At 51.7% G+C, this 27033-nt stretch overlaps 1 protein-coding gene across 2 annotated transcripts; it reads right to left on the minus strand.

Moving 5' to 3' along the window:
- Positions 1-293: 293 nt before the first annotated feature.
- Positions 294-24580, minus strand: ONECUT1 (one cut homeobox 1). 2 transcript variants are annotated; one of them, XM_064456437.1, is made up of 2 exons: positions 23113-24579; positions 294-8146 (listed from the first exon to the last, which is right to left on the minus strand). In XM_064456437.1, the coding sequence occupies exons 1-2, from the start codon at positions 24188-24190 to the stop codon at positions 7854-7856; spliced, it is 1371 nt and encodes a 456-aa protein (XP_064312507.1). In that variant the 5' UTR covers positions 24191-24579; the 3' UTR covers positions 294-7853. The 2 variants fall into 2 exon arrangements, with proteins under 2 accessions (XP_064312507.1, XP_064312508.1); XM_064456438.1 differs by lacking the exon at positions 294-8146 and adding an exon at positions 19321-20713 and having other exon boundaries at positions 23113-24580.
- Positions 24581-27033: the final 2453 nt, after the last annotated feature.

The following is a 27033-nucleotide window of genomic DNA, read 5'->3' on the forward strand; positions in this document are numbered from 1 at the left end:
GTGGGATCTGGGACAGGGACAGGGAGCCGGGGGGCTGTGGCCAGACATGGGCATGTTTGCTGTGGGCGGGGGACTGCAGACAGCATGGATGGAGGGAAGAAGACGCAGTGCAATGAAGCCTGAGGTGCCATTTCATGGCCCCCCCCCCCCAGTGGATGTCCCTCCTGTGACACAGGCGAACACTGCTCGTCCCATGGGATTGCTGGGGCTGCCCTACAGGGCTCTCCTGCTCCCCTGGGCTCATCCTGCTGCCTTGTGGCTGCACATGGAGAAACAAAAGAAGGCAAGAAATGTTTAAATTTAAAGTGCTGGAAAATCCAACCTTTTATTTACTACATTTTTGTGACTACATAAACGCTGAAACATTGTAACACTGAAAAGCATGATGACATCATCACTTGCTTTTTTTTCTTTTTTTTTTCTTTTCCTTTTTTTTTTTTTTTTGCTTAGCAAACACAGCAGATGATATTGCACGGCATAAAGTGAGAACAGTAGCAAAGCTTAAAAAAAGTAACTTAAGGAAATCTTAACGCAGTACAGGAGATACTCATAACCAAACCAGAATAATGCCTAGAGCATTACACTTGTCGTCGCTACACACAAAAAGACAGAAGAAGCGCTTGACTAAGAGAGAGATTGAGGAAATATTAGCAATCAACCGTAATTAGGTACAATAATCACTTAGTCTGAAATGCAGATGCAATGCATAAACTACTACTGCTTCCTAATGGGCAAACTAAAAATGACAGCAAAGTTGACTTTTATCAAAATCTTTGCTTTGTTTTCTTTTTTAATTTTTGTTTTGTTTTGTTTTGTTTCGTTTCATTGCTCTGGAAGCACTCCCTCTCGCTCTTGGAAATTTCCTACCTCTATGGATCTGGGACCTGTGATTGTCTCGGGCACCCTCTTTGCGTGGTGGCGGACGGACCTAACGTGAAGGTGGAGGGGGCGGTGCGGGGCGCGGGCTGTGGAGCGGGGTGGGGGGCGGCAGGGACCAGTCTGGCCCAAGCTCCATCTCAGCTGGGTCTGGACTGCGGGCAGGGGGTTATGAAGACAACTACAAAAGCAAGTAAAAGACAATGCTTTAAAGTTTATTTTCATTTAATATTGTTGTTTGGTTCAGACTGCAAAACTAACACGGTTCCACAGCGAGGATGCAATAAATGCAGAACAGACCATGAAAAACCAAACTACTGGAACAGGAAGAGAAACCATGTCTTCCTAAGCACAGTGCTCAATGGCTCATGCTGGATTAATAGACTAATACTTTGTCTCTCTCCCTCCATGTGAAGTGTAACTCATTGCACAGCATTAGTTTATGTATTAAAAGTAGATATTTAGCCAATGCTTACCAACAGACCATTTAATGATCCTGCATTCAGAGCATCTTTATTGCCCCGTTTCAATACTTGAAGTAGAAAAATGTACCTAGAAAGTGTAACTTCTGACCAAAAGCTCAAACCCTGCCCTTGTCCTTCCCTCCCTCAACCCCTCTGCTATCCCCCCAACAGAAAATAAGGTACACCTGGAGCTCAGCTACTGCAGGGGAAAGGGAAATATTTACAGCCATCACAAACCATGTCAGTACACAACATTTAGTTGAAACAGAATCTATTCTTTATGCAAAATAAAATACAGGTGAGTGGCATCCTATTTTCTGTGCCATGATGCCATCATCAGCTTTGCAGAATTATCATTGTCATTACTCTTTGTTTTGCTTTTCAACTCAAACTGCTTTTTCCTCCCTCGAGCTGGGAAGGGGGCTGGGGGCAGGCACAGCACCCAGTCCCCTTGGAGGGATGTTGCACAGGGCATCAGACAAATGTTGCATAGCCAGGGCACGGAGGTTCTGCTGCGGTCCCTGAGCCTGGATGCAGCCACAGCTCTGGGGTACTTGGCTCTGCCCTGTGGACCTTGACCCATCCCCACCTGTGGGCCCTGGCTGGAGAGCAGGTGACATGGCGATAGCCCGCTCTCTGAGCCAGGCTGGCCCACACCGTCCCATCACCTGCCGCCCCTCAGCTGTCCCCTGCATGTCCTGGGGAGGACAACCCCAATGGGTACTTGGGGGGGCTGGCGAAGGCCTTTCCGTGAGCAAGGTTCTAAATTCAAGCTAGATTTTCTCCCAAGGCTTACGCCTGCTACTTGCGCTACCCGTGCGAATGGTGAAGGAAAACAAAAACTCAGCAAAGTCTCTCACAAATGCCAGTGCTTTTAAACATTAAACGACTTTTAAATTCTTTGGATGTGCGGGTTTCACCCACAAAGCAACCTTTCTAGAAAAAGACAAATAAATTAAAGGAAAAACACACTAATAATGCCTTTCTGCTTTCTAAGTGACAAAAGTACTACCTTGGAACACTCATTTTGGCATGTACAAGTTGTGGGGTAGGGAGGCCTGGGGGGATAACCTGGCAGTGTTTGTAACACAGGTGGAAGTGCATGCCAAGACAAGGCTGAAGATACACCCTGCAGTCAAGAGAAGCACTCTCCTTCAGTTCATCTTGGCATCAAGAATGAAAAGATTGTAACATAAAGCTTTGGCCATTTTTGAATCTACTATATACATTTTTGTTTTTTAAAACTACATAGTCATAAATTAAAGCAGTGATTAAATAAGCGTATACAAAATGTAATTAAATTAAAAATCACAGCACATTATAGAGAAAAAATTGGAACCATTTATCACAGCAGAGAATATTTTTTTTACCCTGTGAAAAGAACATTGACTAGCAAACACAAAGCATCCTAGTTGAAACAAAAGAAATAAAAGCCATGTTTCCCTTTCTTGCATTCATTACAAACAGCGATCTTTACCCACTTTGAAACATTCCCAGGAATAAGATCTTCCTTGGGTATAACAGAGAAGTTCTGGAAAAAAAAAGGAAAAAAGAAGAAACCCAAACCAAACAATATAAAAGGAATATACAAACAAAACAACCCCTACAAAATAAATAAGAATTATAAAGCTTTTTTTAAGTAACCTTAACAATTATCAAACTAGTAAGTTCTGCCTTATCACATAGACTCTCTATACAACATAACCCTAAAGATTTATTACTATGAGGTATTTGGAGGAATTGGTAAAAGAGATGCACGGCCTGTCTGGGCTGAGGGACTCAAGCTGCTTTGGGGGAAAGAAGAGGGAACCTTTGGTTTGTCAGCAAGAAAGTGGAAAACAACATTTTCCTTTGGTATCAAAGAAAGTTTCATTGCATGGTTGCACGGCAAAAAGCACCACGGTGAAGAATTATTCCTTTTTCATTAGTGGCCTTTCTAACAGGCTGAGGTATTCAAAGAGTATAAGGTGAGAGATAAAGAGGTCAACAGCGGTTTAACACTTTGGTTCAAGCAAGGCACTCGTCCTATGAGTTCACAAAGTTTGCAACATGTTTGCCTAGAGCTTTATTATTATCATTATCCTTATCGTCAGTAGTAGCAGTTGTAGCAAAGAAGTATTCGTAAGGTTATTAGCATTACCATTAAGAATGAAGACAAGGTTACACACTGAGTGAAGGTGAGGAAGGGGGATCAGGGGGACGGGGGTAAGAAGGAGGATGAGTTCCCTTTCCAGACCAAGGCCGTGCATGAAAAATCTTTGGTATTCTTTGGTATCATCAATGTGATTAAAATCACCAATGGAAATCGAGTGAGGTAGCATCTTTGGTTCACACTATAAATAGTAGATCTTTACACACTTTTTTTTTCTTTTTTTTTCTTTTTTTTTTTAACACGTGGAAGTAGCTATTCCTTACCTTTTGCTTCTTTGTCTTTAGCAAATAGTTACCAAATGTATTGTAAAGCTAACCACACCACAATAATAAACCAGGAGGCTAAGCAAAGTCTCAAAATTAGCCCCTGGGCCTTTGAATGCACCCAAACGCAGCGAGATAGAAAAGGGTAAGTGCTTTCTCTTTGTTTGCTAAATGCATAGTTTTCATCCTTATGTACAAAGAGGGAGAAAGAGGAGGATAGGAGGAAGAGTAGTAGAAAGAAGGACTGTTTTTCAGGGTAAAAATGACTTGTTTACAACTCAGGTGAGGAGAGGTGCCCTAAGACTCTTTGGTATAAGCTCAGTGGTGTTTCTGAGCCCCCCAGGCAGCGGCAGCCTCCCCTGGGCAGCACTCGCTGCCACCACAGTCTTATCCTGAAATCTCTCCTCAGGAGAAGAGCGGTGCCTGCAGGCAGCCCTGGGGCTGGTCCCATGCCAGGACACCGGGGCACCCCCCCCCGGCCACTTGGGAATTTGCTTCTGGCATCGCTTGGAGCAGGAGCAAATTCTCAAGCAAAAGCCCCATTGCTGGCTCACTTGCTCTTGTTGGGTTTTCTTTACCTGAGTAAGGAGAGGAGGCTGAGGCCCCTAGAAAGCAATGTGGGAGCCAACGTAGTGGTATGGGTCGGTCTGAATTTTTTTTTTCCTGGGAAGCTAATAATGCCATTTACAATGGGGATGGATGCAGACAGTTTTCCTCTTGGCCAGCCTCCCCTTGTGGGTCACTGTGGTCAGGTTTGGATGCAGCCTATGAGCCGAATGCACATTCCTAATGCCCTCTCACCCATGGAGTCACCTTTGGCTGAAGCCCCATCTCCAGATGCTCCCAAATTGTTTTAGGTTCTGCTCCCTCTCCTAGCCCTTTCTGGCAGATTTTTAGGCCCTTTTGTTGAATATGAAACCAGTTTCCATTTTGTCAGGAATTAAGTGAACCGAAAGACTAATACTAATACGACAGAGACAGGCTTTCGTGTCTAATGTTAAGCACAGCATTAGAAAAAAAGCTCCCCTTTAAGGATGCCCTGCTAATGAATGGCAACGATCCAAGCCAGGGAGCACCAGGTAACCTGTCCATGCTTCAGCCGGTGCAGCTGGGCAGTCTGCTCAGAGGTAAAACAGCTTTACAGGTAGAACGAGCAGTTCCATAGTTATTCACTTCTCGTTTTGAAGGGAACTAAAGAAAAGTGTGTTCTTTGCCTGTTCAGAGTATGAAGCGCATATTGCTTATGGGAAGAGTGGTTTCGCTCCTAATGGCTTATAAAAAACCAAAAGGTTTATATATACTTAAACAGACATGTAAAAAACCCGAAACACTTAACATCTGCAACTTGTGCATCAGTTTTAGTGTATGTGGATGTATGTGTGCGCATGTATACATACATACACCCCCATAAAAATGTGTGTGAGTGTATATATACACAGACCTATTCAGGGGCTTGCGTGTGTGTGTATCAGAGATCCTGAAATTGCATATTGGGTGCAAATGTAATGCTGGTATGAAAGTTCTCTTTGGTTTCAGCAAGTAGTCTCTAAAGACAATATGATGAAATACTAAAAAATGTGGCAATGTACTTTGAATTTCCCTGCATTTTTAAATTCTCAAGTTTTAAATAAATAAGGCTTTCTTTTCTAAACTATAGGTACGTTACAAAGCAGTGTGTTGCTGGAAAAAATAAAACATTAGTTATCACTGTCCTTTATTAACCTTACACTAATGAGACTGCTTTCAAAAGATGCTTTATACGTGAGTTTATCAATGTTTCTATGTCAATTATGCCTCCTTGAGGATGGAACACTTTAAAGAAAGCTCGCTAAAATTTAAGGTAAGCTAGAGATTCGAAAAACTCATGGATTAGATAATTTTCATTGACAATTGCTTTGTCAGTCTTAAAGTGGGTTTAATGTAGGAAAAGGTGGAGAAATATTCAGTGCCAAAAATCTTGGTTTTATTTGACTTTATTTTAATGAAGAGATATTTGAGCTGTATCCTAAACACTTACTGGAAATTAACTGTATACCCTGAACGTTGACTAGACCCTGTCCTCTTGGGAAATAACTGGTGCTACAAAGTTGCTTAACTTTGGTGTTGCTAGTATTCTGAGTGTGCTTCATCCCCAAAACCAGTATCTGCTATTGTTGATGGTGGTTGGATTCTAGTTTACCTTGAATTTCCCTTTCTCTTTTTTTTAAAAAAAGGGGTGTAAGTAATATTACCTATTTCTAATCCTTGCATTGGGCCTATACCTGCATATTTGGTTATTTTGGAATTTAATATACCTAGTAGAATTAGTACAGTAATTTGAAACACCGGTTAGAAATCTAACAGGCACATGTATGGTTTTTAAAGCGTATTTTCCCCTTACACTAAAATTTAATATGCAGATGTTGCACGCTTTTCTTTTTAATTTTACCAGAGTAGGAATGGGATAATATCTCTTCTACGGGTCTGTTAGCAACAGAGCATAAAACTTTTCAGCTACAAATTTAAACTATTTCATGCATTATCCTGATTAATAGATGAGCAAGAAAGAATGCACAGGACAAAAGCTTATCCTGCTACACACAGATATGATGCCACAAATGTCAGGCTGTATCTCGGTATCATGGGAATTTTGTTATTGACTTCAGAGGCACCAAAATTCAGCCTTCCAAAAGCACTACTGGAGCTGCTGTTGGAGCTCTTCCCACCAACATTAACTATGTTGTACCAATAGCAAAATACCATGAGCCTTCAAAGCTATTGCTATTCCTTTGCCTAGTAAAGTAGATAAGTGAAAAAAAGCTCTCTAATGTCAATGGGTATTGATCAGATGCTGAGCCCTGTGGTTTTATATTTTGCAATTCTTTTCGATTTTGCATACAAAATGCTTCAGGTCTCCTGTTTGCAGGCTAGGTGGCAGAGCTGAGCTGTATTTATATACAGTGCATGGTTTGCAAAGAGCGCTGTTCAAGGGGCTTCCAGCAATATCAGCCTGGGAGAGCGTAATAAGGGGATGCACACATGATAGCTACCACACAATGTTACACATGGCTGTAACAGCCCCTTTTTTGTTTTCCTCCTGTTGAAGTCAGCAACAAAAAGGCTGACTGACTTCAGTGGAAGCAGCATCCCATTATCAGTACCTGTGCTCCAACATGGGCTGTGATTTCCTCAGATGACATTCTTTCTTGCCAATCACGGAAAGAAACAATAATGTGATTTTACTAATTGCAAATAACAGTCTTGATTACAAGTTTTATGTGTTATACAGTTAGATTAGTTTATACCTATAACTCTACATAGTATTTTGTGTAAAAATAGCTTTGGAATATTAAAATCATTGCAATAAAATACCTGCAATATAATTATTAAATGTGTTCTTTGGTAGCTAATTGATTTTTTTTTTTAATGGATGGAATAGTTTTCCTTTTTTAAATCTGAACATTCCTTAACAAACAAAGAGAATGCACTGGTTTAGGTACCATTCAAAATTTCTTTGCCTAGTTTGAACTTGTTTCCAGGCATTGCACTGGTTAAGTTCAAACCATGAAACAGCAAAAATCACACTACCGTTCAAACGAATTCAGACGACTCCACGCTTTGTTGGCCGTGCCATGGCACAACCCTCTCTGAAGACCAGCCCTGACTAAGTCCCTAACCACCGGCGTGTACGCAGTATGGACACACTATACACCTTCATGGCAATTGCTGTAGAAATGAAGAGCCATATCTGAAGAGACGTCCGTTCAATGACAAGAAACCACTATGCTCCAAACCACTAAACAGCCAAGTACAGTGAAGATGATAATGGGTGAAGGTGTAAGACCAGTGGTCTGTTTCTCTTTGCATTCCGTTTCATTCCCTCCATTTTGCTTTCTTCTTCCTCTCTATTTTTTGCAAGTCGTCATCCTACTAAAGTGTGTGTCTTAGAACAAAGTCATAATGCAGGTGAAATAAGTCTTTGGTTTCTTTGGACTTATAAATAACATTTTTTTCAAATAGTTCTAAGTATAAACCTGCTATCTTGAGGTCCTGGTCTTTATTTATTTATTTATTTATTTTTAAAGCTTTTCCACCGAGGCTTAGTTCGTGGTTATTCCTTCATGCTTTGGTACAAGTGCTTGATGAAGAAGATGAGTTGCCTGAATTGGAGCTGCCCTCGTCTTGCCACTTATCCAGACTCCTCCTCCGTGCATTCATGAAAAAGTTGCTGACGGTGCTCAGCTCCAACCCAAGCTGCTGGGAAATGGTGATTTGCAATTCTTTGGATGGACGCTTATTTTCTTTGAATATTGCATGTAGAGTTCGACGCTGGACATCTGTGAAGACCAACCGAGGCTTTTTGGGTGTATTCCCTCTATCCTTCCCGTGCTCTTGCTCTTTCCTCTTGCACGCTGCAAGAAAGGGGAGGACAGTTAGAGAGGGCTGGCGGAGGAGTCTGCGGGAATGCAGTACAAGACAAACTAGGAAAAAGGACCATTCACCTCAGCTTTCAAATTTGAAGAGGATGTGAGACAGGTCAATTTTATTTTTCAAATTATTAGAGACTACAAAAACATATGGAATAGAAATTAGAAAATATCATTATCATTGTTAAAATTCGGCAAGTGCTATTATTGAGAATTTACACTTTGATAATGCCCATTAGAGCTGAGAATTTAACTACATAAAATCCCTACTAGGTAGAGTTGAAATTCACTGAGCTCTAAAGTCAACCTTGTACACCTTTTTTACCTTCATTATTTGTTGTCAGTTCATTTCTGTAGCTTTTGATTGGCTGAGAAATAAGGAATTCAGAGAAACAGTCTTACAGGCCAGATGATTATGTATTCTGAACAAAATAAACCACATTTCGAAATGCAGAACAACGGTACAGTAATTCTTCCTTATAGAACTTCATTTCATCTATGATCCCTTCTTTCCCTTTCAGAACTTTACTTTGCTCTGCATTATTACAGGGCACTTGCAATTTGAAATCTGCCTAGCAGATCACCTGCCAGGCAGGATTCGAGGAGGCTGGGAGAGTGACTCCTGGATCCCCCGCCAGCCTTTGACTGTCTGCCAGCTCATTTTGTTAGCATTTTGCTAGGATAAAAGGTTTCCTTGGGAAGACAGATTGCAAGAGTCTGAAGTTGTCTGTTTCCCCTTTTTTCTGTAACAATGTCTTTTAATGCTCATTTAGAGGTGTATTTCTGAAGGTAATACGGAAGTTCTGTCTCTATGCCTGTCTACTCCTGATTTCTGTGGAGATCAGTGCTGATTATATGAAGAATTTTGTGCAGTGTCTCCACCTACTCCATGGTTATTGGAAAGAAAACAGCAAATTACATAGGTCCTTCCTGCATCTTTTATTGCTACTGAGAACCAGGCTGGGCACGAGGGTTCAATTGCTCAAGGGAGGTATAAAAATAGTCATCCACCTTTTGTACTTAGAGAAATAGCAACTGCACAGATCAGACAGCAAGATTCAGGAGATGCAAAGGCACCTTCTGCTGGCCCAGGCAGGCAGGGACGAACGCACTGGCATCTTGGCCCCTTCCTAGGAGAAGCTTTTGAAGAGCTCCCTAACAATATATATTCCAGCTACAGTCTTTCATAAGCAATGACACATTGATCAAATGGACTGTGATGCCAAACTCGTATCTTCTACAGTTATTTTTATCTGAAACCCTTTGAAGAGTGCTTTGAAGTTACATCCTGACCTCTAAAACACTGTGGAGCTTCTGGGCTGAAAACCAGGTTTCCTCATGCAAGCAAGCCCCTACAGCAGGCAAGCTGCTGAATTTAACGTGAGGATCAGTTCCTAAAGCAATAGTTCCGCATCCCCATTGAACATTAGCATTGATAACCCAAGGGTTAAAATTACTTTTGCAAGAATAGCCTGTTATTTACTGGCAAATATTAGGAATGAGGAGCAAATAAGATATCAACAGAATCTCAATCTTTTATACACATCTAATCATTTGATGATCATAAGTTCCCATAAAGCAGCCACAGAAGCTCGGCTCTGTAACAACTTCAGCCTCCAGCTCTGACTCTGCCCCTGCTAACAGGCTCATGCACAAAAGGAGACGAATCAAACTCAGACAAAGCTTGCCATGCCCAGCATTTCATTTCTGCTCATGCTGCTTTACACCTTCCTTTTTCAAAGACTACACAGTTCCAACTTTCACCTAGATACTCTGTCTAGATCATAATTTGTCACAAAATCCTTTCTACACAAACAGCATGATCTGAGTCAGCACTGTACGATACTTCAGTGGGAATCATCACACCACAAATAACAGTCACTGCAGTAGATACAAAGCTAGTTCCATTAGTGGTGTAAACCTCTGGGGTTTCAATCATAAACTAGTACGAGTTCTCTCAAATCACTGAGAAGTCTATTGTGAAACTAACTTTCTTAACACATTGTCTTCCTGAGCTTGTGCTCATCTCCTGTAATGTAATATTCCTGAAAAATTATTTCCTGAGAAAATGTCCCAAGAGTTACAACATGCCTTGTTCCTCAACTTAAGTTGTATCGGAGATTTCATAATTACTGCTAGTAACATCACAGAAGAAAGAAACAAGTGCTCATTGCTGGGGAGAAAAAAATAATTCCTACCCAGTTTATGATACATATAAGCCAATTTAAGTATCTTGCAAATGAAACTTCATTCCAGTCAGGCCTATCTGATAGCAAGCGTTGAGGTTCCCTTGTGCTCCCTAGAGAAGCTGGGAGCCATCCCTTCCTCCTTCAGACTGCTGTGGACTTCATTCTTTAACAAACTATAATGCAGGATTGTTGGTTTCCTAAGGCTTGGTCCACACCCAGTGGGAACAGGTGAAGATAGGCTCTAGTTTAGCCTATGAAATAAGACAGTTCTTGTCCTCACATCCCAGTTGGAGTTCTACTTTGAAATAAGGACTAACAATGCATTGGTTCAGAGAGAGTGGGATATTGGCTCAGTTGCAATTTGGGACCTCATCTGAGACATGAAGACCCACACACAACAGGTTCAGTCCTTGGTGAACACAGCAGAGCTGCAACAGTTGAAACCAAGGCATCAGCTGCCCCTAGCAGACAGCCCTGCCAAGCCGAGCTTTGACCTTGGATCCTCCTGTATCCCCGGTGCCTGCTGAGCAGCACACTGGCCCTGGCCCTGCCCAGGATTGCTTGCAGAGCCATTTCCCATCTGGGAGAGTCTGGGAACACCTTCAAAATCTGGATCGTTTTCAGGCAATGCAAAAGTTGTTTCCTTTTCAGCTCTAATCCCGTTAGCATTCACCAGAGGCAGACTGAGGGCAAAAACTTTCCAATATGCTTAATTGTTCAGAGCGCCCTTGCAGACAGTACTGCCAGACCTCAGGTTGTAAGCAGCAAGGGTGGATACCACCTTTCATCTTCTCCTTTGTCCAGACTCAGGAATATTAATAGCACTTAAAAATAAATAATGGTGATAATGAAAAGCTGTAATGGGGTTTCCTTACAAACATTTTCCCTGCACTGGAGCCAATCAATTTTAATAATAAATAGTAGCTTCCAGCTTGCCAGAGAACAAATGTATACCACAGGATAAAATCTGCTCCAACATGAGAGTCTATCCAGAGCAGGCGCAGAGCCTGGCCAGCTCACACTGCGAGCTCACACAGCTCACACGAATTGGAGCCACCCAGCCCAGCAACAGCAGCCTGCACTCAGCCCAGGTCATAGTCACTCAAAGCAGTTACCCCTGCCTGGGCCAGGCCCTCCTCTAACACCGCAAGGGTGTCCACAGAAGGCAGAGGGTCCGGAGGCACCAAATGAAACGCCCTTTTTGACAAACACCAGAGTCTGTTTTCAAAACTGCTTATGACACACCTTCATCTGGATTTTAACTTATGTAGGAGAAATATGTATAAAAATAATTTGCATTGATGCAGTTCATGTGCACCTGCACATGAGCACTGTGAGCGGACCCTCTCCACAGCACAGAAGCTGAATTCAGGTGCTTTGTGGGATGCTGTGCTCCCCAGAGGGGTGCACATCTCCTATGGCACACCTGCTTACATGCTGCCTTTGCAGACTGCCCTTGCATGCTGCCGTTGCTTCCCTGTGCTCTTTGTGACTGGGCTGCCCTGCTGAGCGATGCTCCTTGTGATGCCTTTTGAAAAAAGCCTTAAGAAAGTCTAGTTGAGTAAAAAAGTGAAACAGAGGATAAAGAAAGAGTCGCTCTGACTCTGGCAACACGTGCAGATATGACAATGTAATATTATCAGTGCCAGAAGGAGCCTTATAAATCCACTGCTGAACTCTGGCCTCTTCCAGTCACTTCCATCTTCCTCTGCCCTGAGCAACAGATATTTTTGACACTTGCCATTCTCCTGATACAGTCCATTAATCTATTTTTGTCTCCCTTTGTTCCTTCTAAGTCGCCCAAGGGATTTGGTCGAGTTAACTTGCCAAACCATGTAAGGTCTGTACATCTCACTGAGGCCCAGTTGCCTGTGCATGGTACAGAACTGGGGTCTCACCGCTGCAGCTCCACCATCTATTGCCACTCTTCTGCAGTGCCCAGCTGGCCTGGATATGTGCAGCAAGGTGGGATCAGGCCTGCTCTGCCGAAGGTGTGAGCAGGATTGTGTCCCCCGTGAAAATGCACTAATTACATCTTTAGGTTGAGATAGTGAAGAGGATATTTTGCCCACCTGTGATGTGAACTACACTGTTCTATCTAAGAGTCAATATTACAGTAAGCTCAGGTGTTAATCCTGATGCTTGATCTACTCTTTCATCCCTAGAGGGTAGATTTTCTTTAAAAAATCTGTGGAAAAAAAAACCCTGATTACCATAAATCAATTTTCAGGAGCACTTGGTGTGTTCATGTGTGCCTAGTTGTATATGGCAAACACTAATTTTCCTTTCTAAAAACCCAAAGCAAAGAATGAATCCAGTAATAGTCTCAAGAAACCTGCTCTCTGTTCTCTTGTTTTGGGCACATAATAAAATACCTCCACAAGTTCTTTTCTGGAAAATTGTCACCAGAGCAGGGGGAGTGACAATGGAAAATCCTACTTGGGTGAAACCTACCCCAAGCCCTCTCACACTGTGAAGGCAGAGGACCACTCTCACTGTGAGAGGCATTGCTCAGCTGGTGGCCCACCACGTTGCCATCACTGAGCACGCACTCAGACACAGGATGGAAAATTGGCAGATGCTGAGGGAAGAAGAAGGATTTAGGGGGTTTCAGACCTGGCACTGAGAGAGCTGTGCTCTTACATGCACCCCAACAGGCTGAGGCAGCAGCCACGTGCTCCGAAGGGCCGTGCTGCTCACCAGCTGCCAGCAGCAGTTCACACTAGTTCCAGGACAGGCACAAGCAATGGCCAGGACCAGGTTTTTCACCATACAAAGTAGCTGGAAAGGGAGGAGGGACACAGGGCAGTACAAGGGGGCACATCTGCCTGAGTGCACTGCAACAGCATAGCATTATAGCTCCTCTTGGAAGAGAAGAGTACAGTCCCACCAGTGCCTTGGTATGAGTCTTCCCACCCCACACAGTAGGAAGCCGAGGCACACAGTGGGTCTCTGCTTACAGGGAACCCTTTTTCCCTCTGTTTGTACCTAGAGCAGGTCCAGACCAGCAATGGAGAGACACACATAGGATAACATCTCCAGCCGTGCTGAATTCAGAGCCCAGCTGACACAGAGAGGAGACCGTGTGCTGGCCACCAGTGATGGGACATGGGGCCTTTCACCCAAGGTGACAGGTACTGTTTCCAGCTCTGGCTGGGGTCACTGCTGGCCACAAGCTATTATTACTTGATGGCATCAAGTGCCCTGCACAAGATGAGGTGGTGGTCTTGGTTCAGCTCCCCATAAGCAGGTTTACACCACACTAATTTCCATCACATTTGACACATTATTTGACACCAATTAGCACCATGGCTGGTTGAGCCAGACACTACAACAGCAGGAGTCTGTAGGAACCCATTTTGTAGCTGAAATGTTCACTTCGGGGAACAAAGAGGACCTGGGAATCTCTCATGACTGTGGGCTCAGCTCTGTCTTGGCTGAGGAGGCGCTTTCTGGTTGCTTCACCTCAGAAGGTAAAGTCAGCACTGAGCTCTGGGGTCTTCACCACCATCCTCACACTGGACTGGTTTAATCTTCGGGACTGTCTCACCCTTACTATTAATGACCATTATATTTGCTTCAGACAGGTAGGAGGAAAAAAACAACTGTTTTAACCTTCTCTCAAAGACTCCAGAGTGACATTCCCAGAAAGCAATGGGGAATTTACAAGCCACCAGCTTCGTTGCTGTGGGTTCAGAGCAGTCACCCTTCCCATGAGTGAGAAAAACCCAAGAAATGATGCAACCCATCTCAAAGAAGTGCTGACAAAAGCCTTGCATGTCTGCATGTGCCATAGGAGAGGGAAGAGAGACATATTTTATGTTGACTTGAGAGACTTCTCAAAAGTTTTGTGATCATCTTCCCCCTCCTTTTGCAAAGCCTAGTCTTTTATCTATCCCAACCTCCTGTGTACAGGACATGTCTTAGAGACATGAAAAACTCTTTTAGAATTCTCTCCTCACAAGTATTTTCTAATCTGTCTTGTGTCAGGTCTGTAAATGCTGAGATCTGCCTCAGCTACAGTCTGAACTGCACCCACTAAGACCCTGGGAATCTCTTTCTAAAGCATTTGCTCTAGTTGTGAAACATCATGAAATATCCAATAACATTTTTAAACAATGAAAACTCTTCACTGGTACAAGCTAGAGAACATCCTGGAGGATATTCTTCTGAAGGAGACTCTACCTTTGGGTGGAAAAGGCAACAGGATTTTCATAGGAGGTTGAAACTCCTTAAGGACTTCGGTGGTCAGAGATAGTCCTAATCAGCCTGGTTACAACAGCTTAGTGGAAGCAAGTAGCCAGAAGTTTATGGAAAATTCATCGTGATGATAATACATAATAAAGTGTGATAAGCTCCACCCTTATCACGTGAATAACACCTCTGGAGTGTGCAGAGACACACACAGATGACAGATCTTTCCTAATTATCAACAACTTCATATTTGGGGGAATATGAGGACAAGATAAGGGTCCTATAAGACACAAGCTACCTGAGGGCAGACTTCAGCATGTGAACTAAAAGCAAACAAATCTGTTTGGCCTGGATGAATGACCACAGCTGCTCTGTGCCATTAACTCTGATATGCAGCCATTTGCTGGTCCCCTGCACTGCCCCATCCTGCTTGTCACTGCCCTGGGGCCTTTGCAAGCGCCTGGGAGGTGGGACTCCTCCAGAAAGGTGCTACATGAGGCAGAGCTGTGCTGTCAGGGCAGCTCATGGGCACGTGCTCCTGCTGTAGCAGGTACCGGACAGCACTGATGCTGCAAAGAGCATTCCCAAAAGCTTCAACCCACCATAGGATAAGGTCATTCACACAACAGTGATGGAATCCTACATACATGGGTGACACAGTTCATTGGTTGCTCCCCAAAACTTTCCCCTTTCAACTGAAGAGAGTATGGGCTACTCTGAAATGTCAGAACCCACACTAAATTATTTGTTATTACTCCTGGCATCCTTCCACATTTTGCGTTTGTCTTTCTAGTGATTTGTATTCACATTTATTTAGAGTTCAGGTGTATCCATCCACTCAGAGGTCATTTGGTCTGTATCTTATTTCTCTGCAGTCAAGTCCAGGCAATATTCCTCTTTTGTTGTTTCATAACATGAAAAGAGATAAGAATATGTTCCTACAAGGGAAGAATGACATCAGCCTACCAACATATAGATCCCAGGTGAGACTGAACAGCAAATATCTTGCTCCTGTGCATTGTATTAAAATGATTGATCTTAATTTGCTGCCCCTGGAATAATAAAGTGAATCCAACTAAGGAGCACTGACTTGAGAGCTGGGGATTCTGGGGTTTACACAAACTCATGGTGTTGATGGATCTGTAACCACCTGCGTGAGCCGACATCACCATTACTGAATATATTGTTAAGTGGATCAATCGGGGGAAGCCCCCGATTTTCCTGCAATATCATTTAAAGTAAATGTTAAATTTCTTTAGCCGGGTCTGTAGTTAACTGTATTACTGTGACAAATATTTCTTTGTCTAGCATAAGTAATTAGAATTTAATCACTTTAACTGCATCTTAATTACCCCAAAATGAATTGAAAGGACATTTAATAGCAAAGATTAAATTGCCTTAATGAACGATTTTTGCGACTACATCAATATTTTAACCGTGTTGGCCCTTCCCGGCACCCGCCCGCCCCCCGCCTCCCTGCAGCGGCGCAGGCAGCACCCGGCCCCTGGGGGGCGCCCGATCCTCGCCGCTGCCCGACGGGGAAGGCGGTGCACCGCACCGCACCGCACCGCACCGCATCCGCACCGCTCAGCCGGGGAGCAACAGGCCGCTCCGCACCGCTCCACCAAGAAGGGCCCCCTGCACCGCACGCCGCACCGCGCTGCACCGCCCCGCACCTGCCCGCTCCGCGATCCGCGCCGCTCCTCTGCCCGCTCCCTGCTGCTTCACTCCGCGCCGCGCCGCGAGGAGCAGCGGCTCCGCACGGCTCCGCACCGCCGCCGGGGAGCCCCGGCAGCCCCGCCTCGCCCAGCCCCGCGCTCCCCGCCCCCGCGAAGCCCCGCCCGCCCCTGCCCGAGTGTCCGGGCACACACGCTGCGGAGCGGCGTCGGGCCGGCCTGCCTCGGGCAGCGGTGGCTTCGTTCCTGCCCGCGGCCGCCCGCGTGGAACAGCGCAGCGGGGATGAGCCCTCCCAGGGGGACCGAGGCGTCCGGGTAAAGGGCTCGGCGTTAGGCCGGGTTATTCCGCCCCTTCCTGCCGCCCCAGCCCGGCGCCCGACTGCAGCCGCCGAAAATGGGGTTTCTGAGCGGTGGAAGTGACGCAATCCATTGCAAAACCTTCACTCGGACATTAAGGATGGTCAGATTGCCTTAAAAACCCGGCCAGCTTCTCGGGCTCCTTTCCTAAGGACTTCCCTGCCCGTTCCCGCTTCCCCTGCGCCAAATTTTAAGCCCCCGGTCCGTGCCGACAATATATTCAAATAACGAGATATGTCTCACGTGAACGAGAAATCCAGCAGTGATGACATAAAGAAGTCCCTACGTTTCGGGGGCACTAGGGCAGCAGAAATCTGCCTGCAGTAATTGCATCGCCTCTGGGTAAGTTCTTACCGACAAATCTAGGATGCACGTAGCAATGTATGCGGTGTTGCTGTACCTTAAAAATATCCATAGCCTTAGAGTGGGTTCAGTGCAGCAGCTTCTGCACCGAAGTCGCTAAGGAAGAACCCCCCGTGCCGTCTGACTTAGTACTTGTAGATATTTGAAGCAGCAGCATTTCTGACGGTCCACCAGAAAGCTCTTGCACACCCCAACGCCAACGGTACACAGCCCGCGGCAGCTTGCGATGCTGCTTGCACACCTGCGGAGCGGCAATCCATCACGTTTTAATTGCCGTTTGGGTTGTACATAAAATGTTACCGCCGAGACTTCCTATCGCGCTAAAATGGGAAAAAAATCAAAACTACTGTTGACCTAATAAATTGTCCCTATAAATTACTTTTTCAGCATCATAAAACTGACTTCCTCTTAGGCAAAATGGCTCAAGTAAACTGCATTTCCGAAGAAAGTCAGTAAGCATCGGCCGCTTCTCTGACAGTGTATGATTCATCCAGATAGATTTATATTTGAAATGCGAATCAACATTTATCGATTGATCATGGAAGTCCCCGACACGATGCCACGCCTGGTGCCCACTCAGTCCTCAGGAAAAACTCCCCTGGGTGCCTGTAGTCGTCAGGTTAATGTCACCAGCACTTCGGCAAGAGCTCCTGCGTTTAAGAGGCACCTTAGCTCTCCCTCGAAACGAACTGGTCCGTTGCGTGGAGGTTTTGGGGATCCTTCTGCTACACGGAGGACAGGCAAAGCACGACCTTTGGTTTAGCGCCGGTACACGCAAACACAGGCACCGATGCCTTCCCGGCCTGCGTATTTCCAGACAATTTTGTCTCAGTCTCACCAAAGGGCAGATCGCACACGCCGGCCCCCGGCTGCAGCTCCGGCAGCGCCTGGGCTCCCCGCCGGTGGCACCCGCGGCGGGCATGGTCCCGGCGCCGCGCAGCTCTCCTCTCCTCCCGGGGCGCCCCGGCCCCTCCGGTTTGCGGGGCCCGGGGCAGGGCTGGCCACAGTCACGGTGCTGCAGGGAGTTCTCTTTCCCCCGGCCACACCGGGGCCCCTCGGGGTGCAGCCCGGCCCGACCCGCAGCACCGCGACCCTAATGGCCGGCTGATGCTACGCATAATCGGTGAGGCGTTGCTCCCCACCGGCGCCGCAGCCGTGGGGGAGGCTCGGGAAACCCCTGCCGGGGCCGGACTCCGGGCGGCCTCGTCCCCTGAAATGGGAGGGCTGGCTTCGACCCGGCCCGCCGCGGAGCTCGCCCGGGAGCGGGAACGGGGCAGAGAGTGAGGGCGGGAGCGAGAGCCGGGCCGGGAGCGGGGAGTGAGCAGGGCCGGGAGCGGGCCCGGGAGTGGGGCTGGCGGAGGGAGCGGGGCCGGGAGAGGGGCCGGGAGCGGGAGTGTGGCCCGGAGCGGGGCTGGGTGCGGAAGCGGGGCCGGGAGCGGGGCCAGGGCCGGGAGCGGAGTGGGCGCGGGGCGGTACGGGCGGCAGCTGTCCGCGGTGCTGAAGCCGGGCCGCGCCACGCGCGCTCGCCCCAGGCGAGGGGGCACCAGAGGACGGCGGCATCCCGGGCACCGGCGCAGAACACCCCGCCAGGACGCGCCCCGGCCCGCACCACTAGCCGGAGCCACCCCTCCCCGCACCCCGGCCCCGGGGAGCCGCCGCCGCTGCCCGCTGCAGACGGGGTGCCCGGGCCGGTGGGGCCGGCTCCCGCCCGCCGGCTGTCAGTAGATGGCGCAGAGCCCTCGGGAACCGAGGGGCGACGTGCGAGGGCTGCGGGCAGCTCGGTGGCCCTACCCTGGCAGGTGGGCCAGTCGTCGCGCCCACAGCCCGGCCGTGCGGCCCCAGTGCCCGCCACCGGGAGCTGCCTCGTTTTTAGGCTATGTCATCCAAAGGGCGGCGAGGGTGGGAGCGGGGCACGGACCCCCATCCCCGGCGCCTTCCCGCCACCAGGCGCAAAATCAAAACAAACATACAAACGAACAAACAAGGGCGGGCCGAGCCCTGCTACCGGGGGCGGGGGCGCCGTGAGGCCGGCCGCGGGGCGGGGCGGGCCCGGCCTGGTGCGGTGGGGTGCGGAGGAACGCGGCCCGCCGCCGCCCGGCCCCGCTCCTCCGCCTGCCGCTGGGTAAACATTAACGAAGGGCAAACGCGGCTGTGTGCGAGCGGCTGTAAATCAATCCCGCCGCAAGGACACGGCCGGCAAACAAGCGCGGCTCCCAGCGCACGCCCGGCTGCCCATCGGGCGCCGCGGCGGGACATGATCGCGCAGGGGGGCGGGCTGGGGACCGCCCGCCCACTCTCCGGTCCCACCGGGCCGGAGCACCTTGCCTCGGCCCCAGCACCGCGCCGGCAGCCGCCGAGCGGCCGCTGTCAGCGCCCGAAGTGCGCGGAGCCGGGCCCGCGCCCGTCCCCGTGGCGCCCGGGCAGCCCGCAGGGCCGGGAGGGGCAGGGTCTTCCCCCCGGCCGGGCCGCGCTCGGGGAGTCGGCGGTGCAGCCCCCGGTCGATGCCCCTCCACCTCCCCCATGCACAAATGCCTTTATACAAAAGTCCACGCCGGGTAAATATTAAACGGTCCCTAATGAGGCGCCGGGGTCCGGGGCGGGCCCGGCCTTCCCCGGCGCGGCCGGCGGGGCGAGAGGTGCAAACGGCGTTCATTAGATTTTATATTTAATGGGGAAAATGCTCTGATTGCTGTATCGATTTCTTTACAGTTAATTTGGCGAGAATTCCTAGCCGGCTTCCCAAGGCTTCGGTTTAGCCGGGGTTCACTTTAGGAGGGAGAAAGAAAGAGGGGAGAGGACAAAAAGAGATGCAATTATGAAAAAATAACAATCAGGTCGCAGGCAAATATCGAGCAGCTCCGGAGTGGGAGAGCGCTGTTCCCCCACGGCCCCGCTCCCCCCGCCGGGCTCCTGCCGCCCCGGGATGGTGTCGGGAAGCCGCCGCAGAGGGGCCCCTTCGGGACAAGCCCGCTCAGAGGGTGCACCTCGGCAAAGCGGCCCCCTCCTGCCGGAGGTTGGAAGGGGCCTGCGGGGTGCCCTGCGCCCCACTCGTCCGTTCCCGGGCCCGTTCCCCTTTCCTTGCCGCGATTGTCCCGGGCGCTCCCCTCCCACCCCGCGGGCAGGATGCGAGGGCTGCCACCGGCCTCCGGGACCCCAGAAAAAACCGTTCGAAGCAGATTGTTTTTTTCCCGAGCAAGACGGGTCGATTTTTGCCTTCTTTATCCCGTCCTTCCCTCCATGCCCAGCCCATACGAAAACAACCTGAAATTAATTCACCCTTAAACCCCAGCAGGGTGCAGAAGGGCCATACGTTTTCTTCGAATCGTGTTTATTTTTTCGGTATCCCTTCCCTACCCTTCCGAATGTCTGTGAAGGGGGGGGGGGGGGGAGAGGGGGAAGGGTAGCTAAGGGAGAAACGGCCAAATAGATGAATATTCAGTGCTAGAGGGAGAGCAAAAGGGGGTCAGACAAAGGAAAAGAGAACAGAGCGGGTAAGGAAGATCGGATGAATAAGATGGAGGCTGGAAGAGGTCAGCTTTGCAATTAGCAGTTCCGCTTACATTTCAAGAGACAGCCCAGGAAGTGTCAAGACCTCAATCCTGCTTCCATGTAACTACCAATTTTTCCTCTATTTGTCGGAGCTTCTGTAATCTGGGAGGTAGGAATCCCCCAGGGATGGCTGGAAGGGGCAAATACTCAAGATAAAGCGCTGGGCAAGATCGTTAGGCCTAATATAAGCAGGCTCCATCCTCCTCACACCTCCCAGCACCCGCCTGCAGGAAAACAGAAAGGGAAGAAACGAAGGCAGCGAGGGCTCCGCTCTGGGCATTTATCTAGCTGATAATTCTCTAAACGCAAGGAAGTGAGTTATAATTTGGACGTGAAATTTAATTTGCGTCAACTGGAGTAATTGATGATATTTTGAATTTATGTTAATACATCAATTTTAATCGGGGCAGATTTTTTTACCACTTAGTAAGATCATTACACATTTAAAAACCCGCACACAACAAAATCGATGGTTCCCGCACCTACAGTGGCTTGCCTGCAGCGCAGGCCGGGCAGCGCGGAGGGGCGCGCGGCGCGGCGCGGCAGGCCGCCCCCATTGGCTACGACGCGGCGCTATGCAAATGACCACGTGCTGCGGGCTCGGCGGCGCCCAGGCGGGGTGACTGCGGGCGAAGCCCCCGGCAGCGCGGGGAGCGGCCTGCGGGGCCGCCGGTGCTCCGCGGGGCTAGGCCCCGGCTGCTGGGGGGGCGGGGAGGGAGACCCGGGCGCAGGCAGCCCTCTCCGCCCGCGAGCCTGGTTTCTGCAAGGTGCCCGCTTTCGGGTTTCTTCGGAAAAGGAAGGCGGAATAATGAGGCTTTGTCTCTCTAACGGGATTACCGGGATCCGTTTATGCGAGGACAGCGCTGGGGCGGATGGAGGAAGGGACGGTTTGGGGGCAGGAGCGAACAATGGGTGTCTCCGGGGCCGGCAGGTGGGCAGAGCGCGGCCGTCCCCCGGCAGAAAGCGGCCGCGCCGCGGGCAACTGCCATCTCCCGCCCGCCCAGGCCCGCAGCCGCGGCTGGCAGAGCTTCCCGACCGGCAGCGCCAGGGAGGGGATGCCAGCAGACTCCGAAGCGAGGGGTTGTTGCCAGTATCGATCTATGCAAATAAGCAGAGAGTCAGGTCGACGGAATTGTCGTAAAAATACGCTCCAAATCGAAGAAAGTTCGCCTTAGCGATCGTTACGGGAATATTGGAAACACAAACTCCATCCTCCTCTCCTCGGTAGCACCAGGAAGGCGAGGGTTTTCTCCTGCTGGGGTGGTTGTTGAGGAAGGGAAAGCGGAAAGGGCATTTCCTGAGAGCTCAGACCTTTGAAACTGACTCCGCAGGAGTCGAAACCAAAGAGAGCAACGTCCTCCCACCGGCGTGCGCCGCGGGGCCGGCTGCAGCAGGGGCAAAAGCCCGTTGCGGGCCCGTCCTGGCGCTGCTTCAGGCTTCAGAAACGAGAACGTTGCCTGAAACCAGGCGAAGAGGATGGAAGTGGCCTGGCCGGAGCCCCGCACGGGCGGGAAGAGGTTCCCAGTTCCCACCGTCGTGGTAGTCGAAAGCACAGGACTGTTTGTGCATTTGAAAGGAGAAAGATTTGGCCCTTCCCTTATTTTTTTTCTGTGAAGCGGATCGGTGACCCCGGCTCCAACTCGGATTGACTGCCTCGCGTTCCCCAGGGACAAATTAATAGAGACCTATCACTTAATTAACAAACCCTCGCTCACAGCGTATTAAACCCGGGCTCTGCACTGGGAGCGCAAGCTGGCGGGTGTGGGGAGGCGGCGGAGGAGGGCAGGTACCGAATGGGACGGCAACCTCCGCGCAGACAATACGGAGCAGCGCTCGGGAGCACGCCAAGCCAGCAAACGCGGAGGGCTTTGGAGACTCTGGAGCAGCGCGGAGACACGAGACGGACCGCGTGTCTCGTGCGGAGACACCCACGCGAAATTCAAACTCCACGGCCTAATGATAATTACAACCAGTAAAAAAAAAAAAAAATCTAACTATTTTAGCCGGCAGCATTTCTCATCCACCGCTCACACTCCGGGCTCGTATCAGTTCGTGGGAAAAACCCTCTCCCGGCACACCTAACCTAGCCCGAGCGGGACCGGAGCCCGCCGCCACCGGCACAAAGCAAACGCACCGACTCCATCCCGACCCCGCACCCCGTCCGTGGGTCCTACCGGGCAGTACCGGTCCCGGCCGTGCGGGTTCCCGCGCACCGCACAGCCAGGACCGGTACCGCCCGTCACTCAGCCGCCAGTTGAAGCATTTCCACCTCTCCCTGCCCGCGCAGGTGCGGGTGTCGGCGGAGCCCCGTTATTGCGCAGGCTGGGCGCCGTTCCACCGGCGACAGGCGAGCCTGGCGGGTTCGCCCCGCCCGGGCTAACGGGGAGAGCCGCAGTGCGCAGCCCGAGCCCCGGCTCGGCTTTGTCTGGCAGCCGGGAAAGCGGCGCGGAGGAGCCAGACGGTGCCAGTGCGCGGAGCCGGGAGAGGGAGCGGGGAGAGGAGAGGAACGGGCCGGCAGAGCGGGAGGGCCGGGGCTGCTCTTCGGGGGCAGCAGGCGGCCTGCCCAGGCCAAGGGCCCCAGCCCCGTCGCCGCCGTGCTCCGACCGCCCCGCAGCGGGCTCACCTGCCAGCCGCAGAGCAGACATCCGCTGAAACTCCGGCTCTTGGAGCCACTTCCACATCCTGCGGAAGGTCTCCCGGCCGGATTTGAGCTTGCTCCAGGGCTTGGGGTTCCTCAGCAGGTCTGAGAGGGTCCCTTGAGAGCGGCACAGCACCCTCTGGGCGAAGATAGCCTGGGGGATGCTGTACCGCTTGAGCTCGGTGGTGATCCTCTGAGCTACTTCTTTGGTATTGATTTCTTCCATTTGCCCTGAATTACTTCCACTGTTGACCTGCGAACCAGTTACAGAAGGGTTTTGCTCCCTGGCAGAGCCCAGGATCTGCCCGTGGCTCTGGGCATTCAAGTGGGCATGGGGGTGGTGTGGGATCCCGTTGATAGGCACCATGCCAGCAGAGGTGGGGGTGAGGTGTTGGTCGCCATGCCTGGCTAACATGGCAGGGTGGTGGGCTTCAAATCCGTTCGGGGTGAGCATTTTCTCGGCGGGCATGGTGGCACTGGGGTGAGCGTAGTGGGGCAGCCCTTGCTGGGAGTTGTGGATGCTCCCCAGGCCCGATCCAGACAACGGAGAGAGGCTTTGCCCCATGCCGGTAACATCCTTATGGTAGGGGGTGTAGAGATTGTTCATAGATGCCAGACCCCTCTCGTCCCGCATGAGCGTGAAGCTGCCGCTCACGTTGCCCGGTATCCGCTGGTGGGGGTGGTGGTGGTGGTGGTGGTGGTGGTGGTGAGGGAACTTGTCCGAGACGGTCGAAATGGGAGGTAGAGGCTGCAGGGGGGTTAGCGTGGTGTAGGTACTGCTCATGCTCATGCCGGGGGGTGTCTCGCAGGCCATTGTCATGGTGGGGTGCAGGGGGCCCGTCAGCGCGTGGTCGGGGGGCCGGTGGTGATGGTGGTAGTCGCCGCCGTCGAGGATGGACGCCATGCCCATGGAGCGCGGGTGGGCCGGCAGGTGGCTGCCGCGGTGAGCCACCGCGCTCCGGTGGTGGGGGCTGCCGCTCATCAGGTCGGCGGCGGCGGGCACCGGCTCATGGCTCACCCCGTGCAGATCCCCTATGTTCTCCATCGCCAGCTGCGCGTTCATCGTCAGCCGTGCGAGCGGCTGGACCGCACATCTATCTGGTGGGCGGCGGGGCGTCCCGGAGCTCTTCGCGGCGGCCGCGGGCCGGTTCCTCCCGCGGGCCGGCGGCGGCGGGCGGGCGCTGTGGGCTGGTGGCGGTGCTGCTGCTGCTGCCGGGCTGGTGGCTTTTCCTTCTCTCTTATTCGCCCCCCCCCCCCCCCGATTTATTTTTTTTTCCCCCCCGTTGTTGGATTACGCCGTCGGGTCGGTCCTAGGGCCCCCGCTCCCTCAGGCCAGGCTCCGCAGCCGCGGCGGGTGTCTGGCCGCGTCCCTCGCCATCTCTAGCCATGGCTCTCACTGCGCTCCGCCGTTTGGGCACCGCTCCGCTCTGCAGCGGCGCGGCCGGCGGATCGGCGCATGCGCGCGGCACCCCCGCACCGCCCCCGCCCGCACCGCCCACTCCCCCGTGACGTCAACACCCCTATTAAGGAGGCGACCTCCACGCGGCGGCGCCCCGAGTTGGTGGAGCAGCGCTGCATCCACCCCTCCGCCGCCGCCCCGGGCCCTAGCGTCCCCCAAGCCCGGCACAAAGGGCCGCCCTCTCGCACCCCGCCTCCGCCGGGCGGCTCCCGCGTATTAGGGCCGCCCGCCCCACCCCTTCGGTGACTCCGCGTTTTCCGTGAGCGCGGAGCCTCATCGCCCTCACGTTACCGGGAGCTTCCGGGGATGAGACCGCCCTGCCCCGGGGCGCCGCCGGCCCTGCCCGCCGTGTACCCCGCTCCGCACCCACCGTGTCCCTCACCCGCCGTGTGCCGCGCCCGCCGGCCCCAGGGATCTCTCCTCTGCGCTGCCCTACCGGGAAACTTCCCGTAACCCAGCCCGGGGGTAGGCGCCGGGAGCTCCGCGGCACTGCCACCAGGTCCGGCCGGGGTCACTCCTCCACTTCAGCCCCCCCGCCGAGGAACTCGGGCGGCCGGGGCGCCGCGCCCGGCGGTGCAAGGCGAGCACATGCCCCGAGGCGCCCGGCAGCTGGACATGCCGCTGGTTTTCTTTTATTTTTTCCCCCAAAGGAAAGAAAAGGAGGAGGAGAAAGCAGAGGCGAGCCCACCCGCCAGCCCCCCTCGTTAGCTAAGGTGCCTTTATGCTGGAAAAAAGGGCAGATGTGCCTATTGTTCGCCCATTAACAATAACGAACCGCGCCGGGTAGAGTGCAGCGTGTGCGCGGCGCCGAGCGGCGGGAGGGCCGGGGCGGGCCGAGGCGCGCTGCGAGAGAGCCGCGGGACCGCCGCCGGGAGGCACCGCACAAAGGCCGCCTCGGCCGCCGCTGCTGCCCCCCGCTCCGCTGTTGGGGGCTGCGGGAGCTCCCGGGCACCCCGCAGAGCCGTCTGTCCCCCCTCGCCCCGGGAGGCGGGGGGCCAGCAAGCGGGACCCCGCCGCGGAGGGTCTCCCTCCGGGAGAGACCCCCCTCCTTCCCACGGAGAGGGGGACGGGGCTGGAGCACCTGCCCCTGCAAAGCCCCCGCCGGGGGGACACGAAGCGTAGTCACAGCCGCCAGTCTCGGCGGCTCCCCGGCGTGATCCCTGCAGGGGTCTGTCACGGGAGGGAGGCCGTCGCCCTGCAAAAGCTTCGTGGCCCCTTCCCCCGTGCGAGCGGGGAGCCCGCTGCCGATGGGCCACCAGCCCCACGGGCCGGGTCAGACCTCAGCGACAGAGACCGGGCCGGTACCAGGGCAGGACCCCTGCGGGGGCGGGCTGAAATGAATCCCTGGCGTTATTTCCCTCGGAGCTATTGCCCTGACTGCGCTGCGAGTCCTTCGGAGGTTCCCCTCAGTGCGAGGGGAGCGCACTGCCCCGGGCACCCTGACGTAAGGCCTGCGGGACGAGGGGACCTCCCCGCATGGGTGCAGGCGGCGAGCCCCGGAGGTGAGCGGGCGGCAGCCCTGTGCCTGACTCCCGCCCGTGGTCTGCTCAGGGGTACCGTGCCCTTGGAGCCAGGCGTGGGAGCTGCCGCCCGGGACCGGGCGTGTGCATGGCTGTGGGTGCGCAGTCTGTGTGTGAGCTAAAACCAGCCCCAGGCGCCAGGCAGGCTCGCAGGAAACTTTTGAAATTATGGCAACTATCCGATAAGCGGCTGGCGTTTACGGCCCTGGAAGCGAGCGTCAGGCGCGTTTTTCCCCCCCCTATGAATTCAGAATTTCCACAGCAGGTTTATTTATTCTCTGCAATTAACGCGCGCACACGTATTTGTACGAATTCAGCGCCACCGAACCACGTCTCCGAGAGGCATTCATTACTCACATCCGTTCATTTTCCCTGGGTGCACGAAGCTCCTTCGTACTTTATTTTGCGCTGAAAATTACATAGAGATCCGCAGAGTTCCCACCTCGCCAGTCACTCCCTCAGCCCCAAATGCTTCCACGTCTCTGAATTTTTGTAATGCTAACATTAATAACGTTCTTCTAGCGTTTCTTATAGCGCGGGCTAGATAACGAAAGGTGCATCGGCGAAAGAAGGAAAAATAGACCCGAGACCTAATTAATGATCTCAGGAAAAGTTTAGGATAAAATAGAACTAAATTATCGAGAGCGTTTCGAGGCCGAAGTGAACGTCTGTGATTGTTTCCCAGGCCAACGCGAGGCGATGTCACGGATCTAACCGAAACGTTGTCAGCTCCTTCATTATCGATATCTCTACACAATTTACAGTTTAATTAAAAATATTTCATCTCCGCGCGTTTAGCGATCAGTTACCAAAGCAAACATCATAGCGATTATAAATCGCGTTTGTAGGAAATTACGGCATCAAATTCTTCCTCGAGAAAGGAGTATAAAACCCGCCCCAAACAATTTGGGGAGTCCTGCGGCACGC

This window comes from Phalacrocorax carbo, chromosome 7 (genome assembly GCF_963921805.1).
Source record: "Phalacrocorax carbo chromosome 7, bPhaCar2.1, whole genome shotgun sequence".
NCBI classification, from domain to species: Eukaryota; Metazoa; Chordata; class Aves; order Suliformes; family Phalacrocoracidae; genus Phalacrocorax; species Phalacrocorax carbo.

Excerpts from the sequence above, each read along its gene's own strand:
- ONECUT1 (XM_064456437.1), bottom strand. The coding sequence starts at position 24,190 with ATGAACGCGCAGCTGGCGATGGAGAACATAGGGGATCTGCACGGGGTG. Across the intron at positions 8,147-23,112 it reads GTCTGCTCTGCGGCTGGCAG|CGTGCAAGAGGAAAGAGCAA; the intron begins GTGAGCCCGCTG and ends CCTTTCTTGCAG.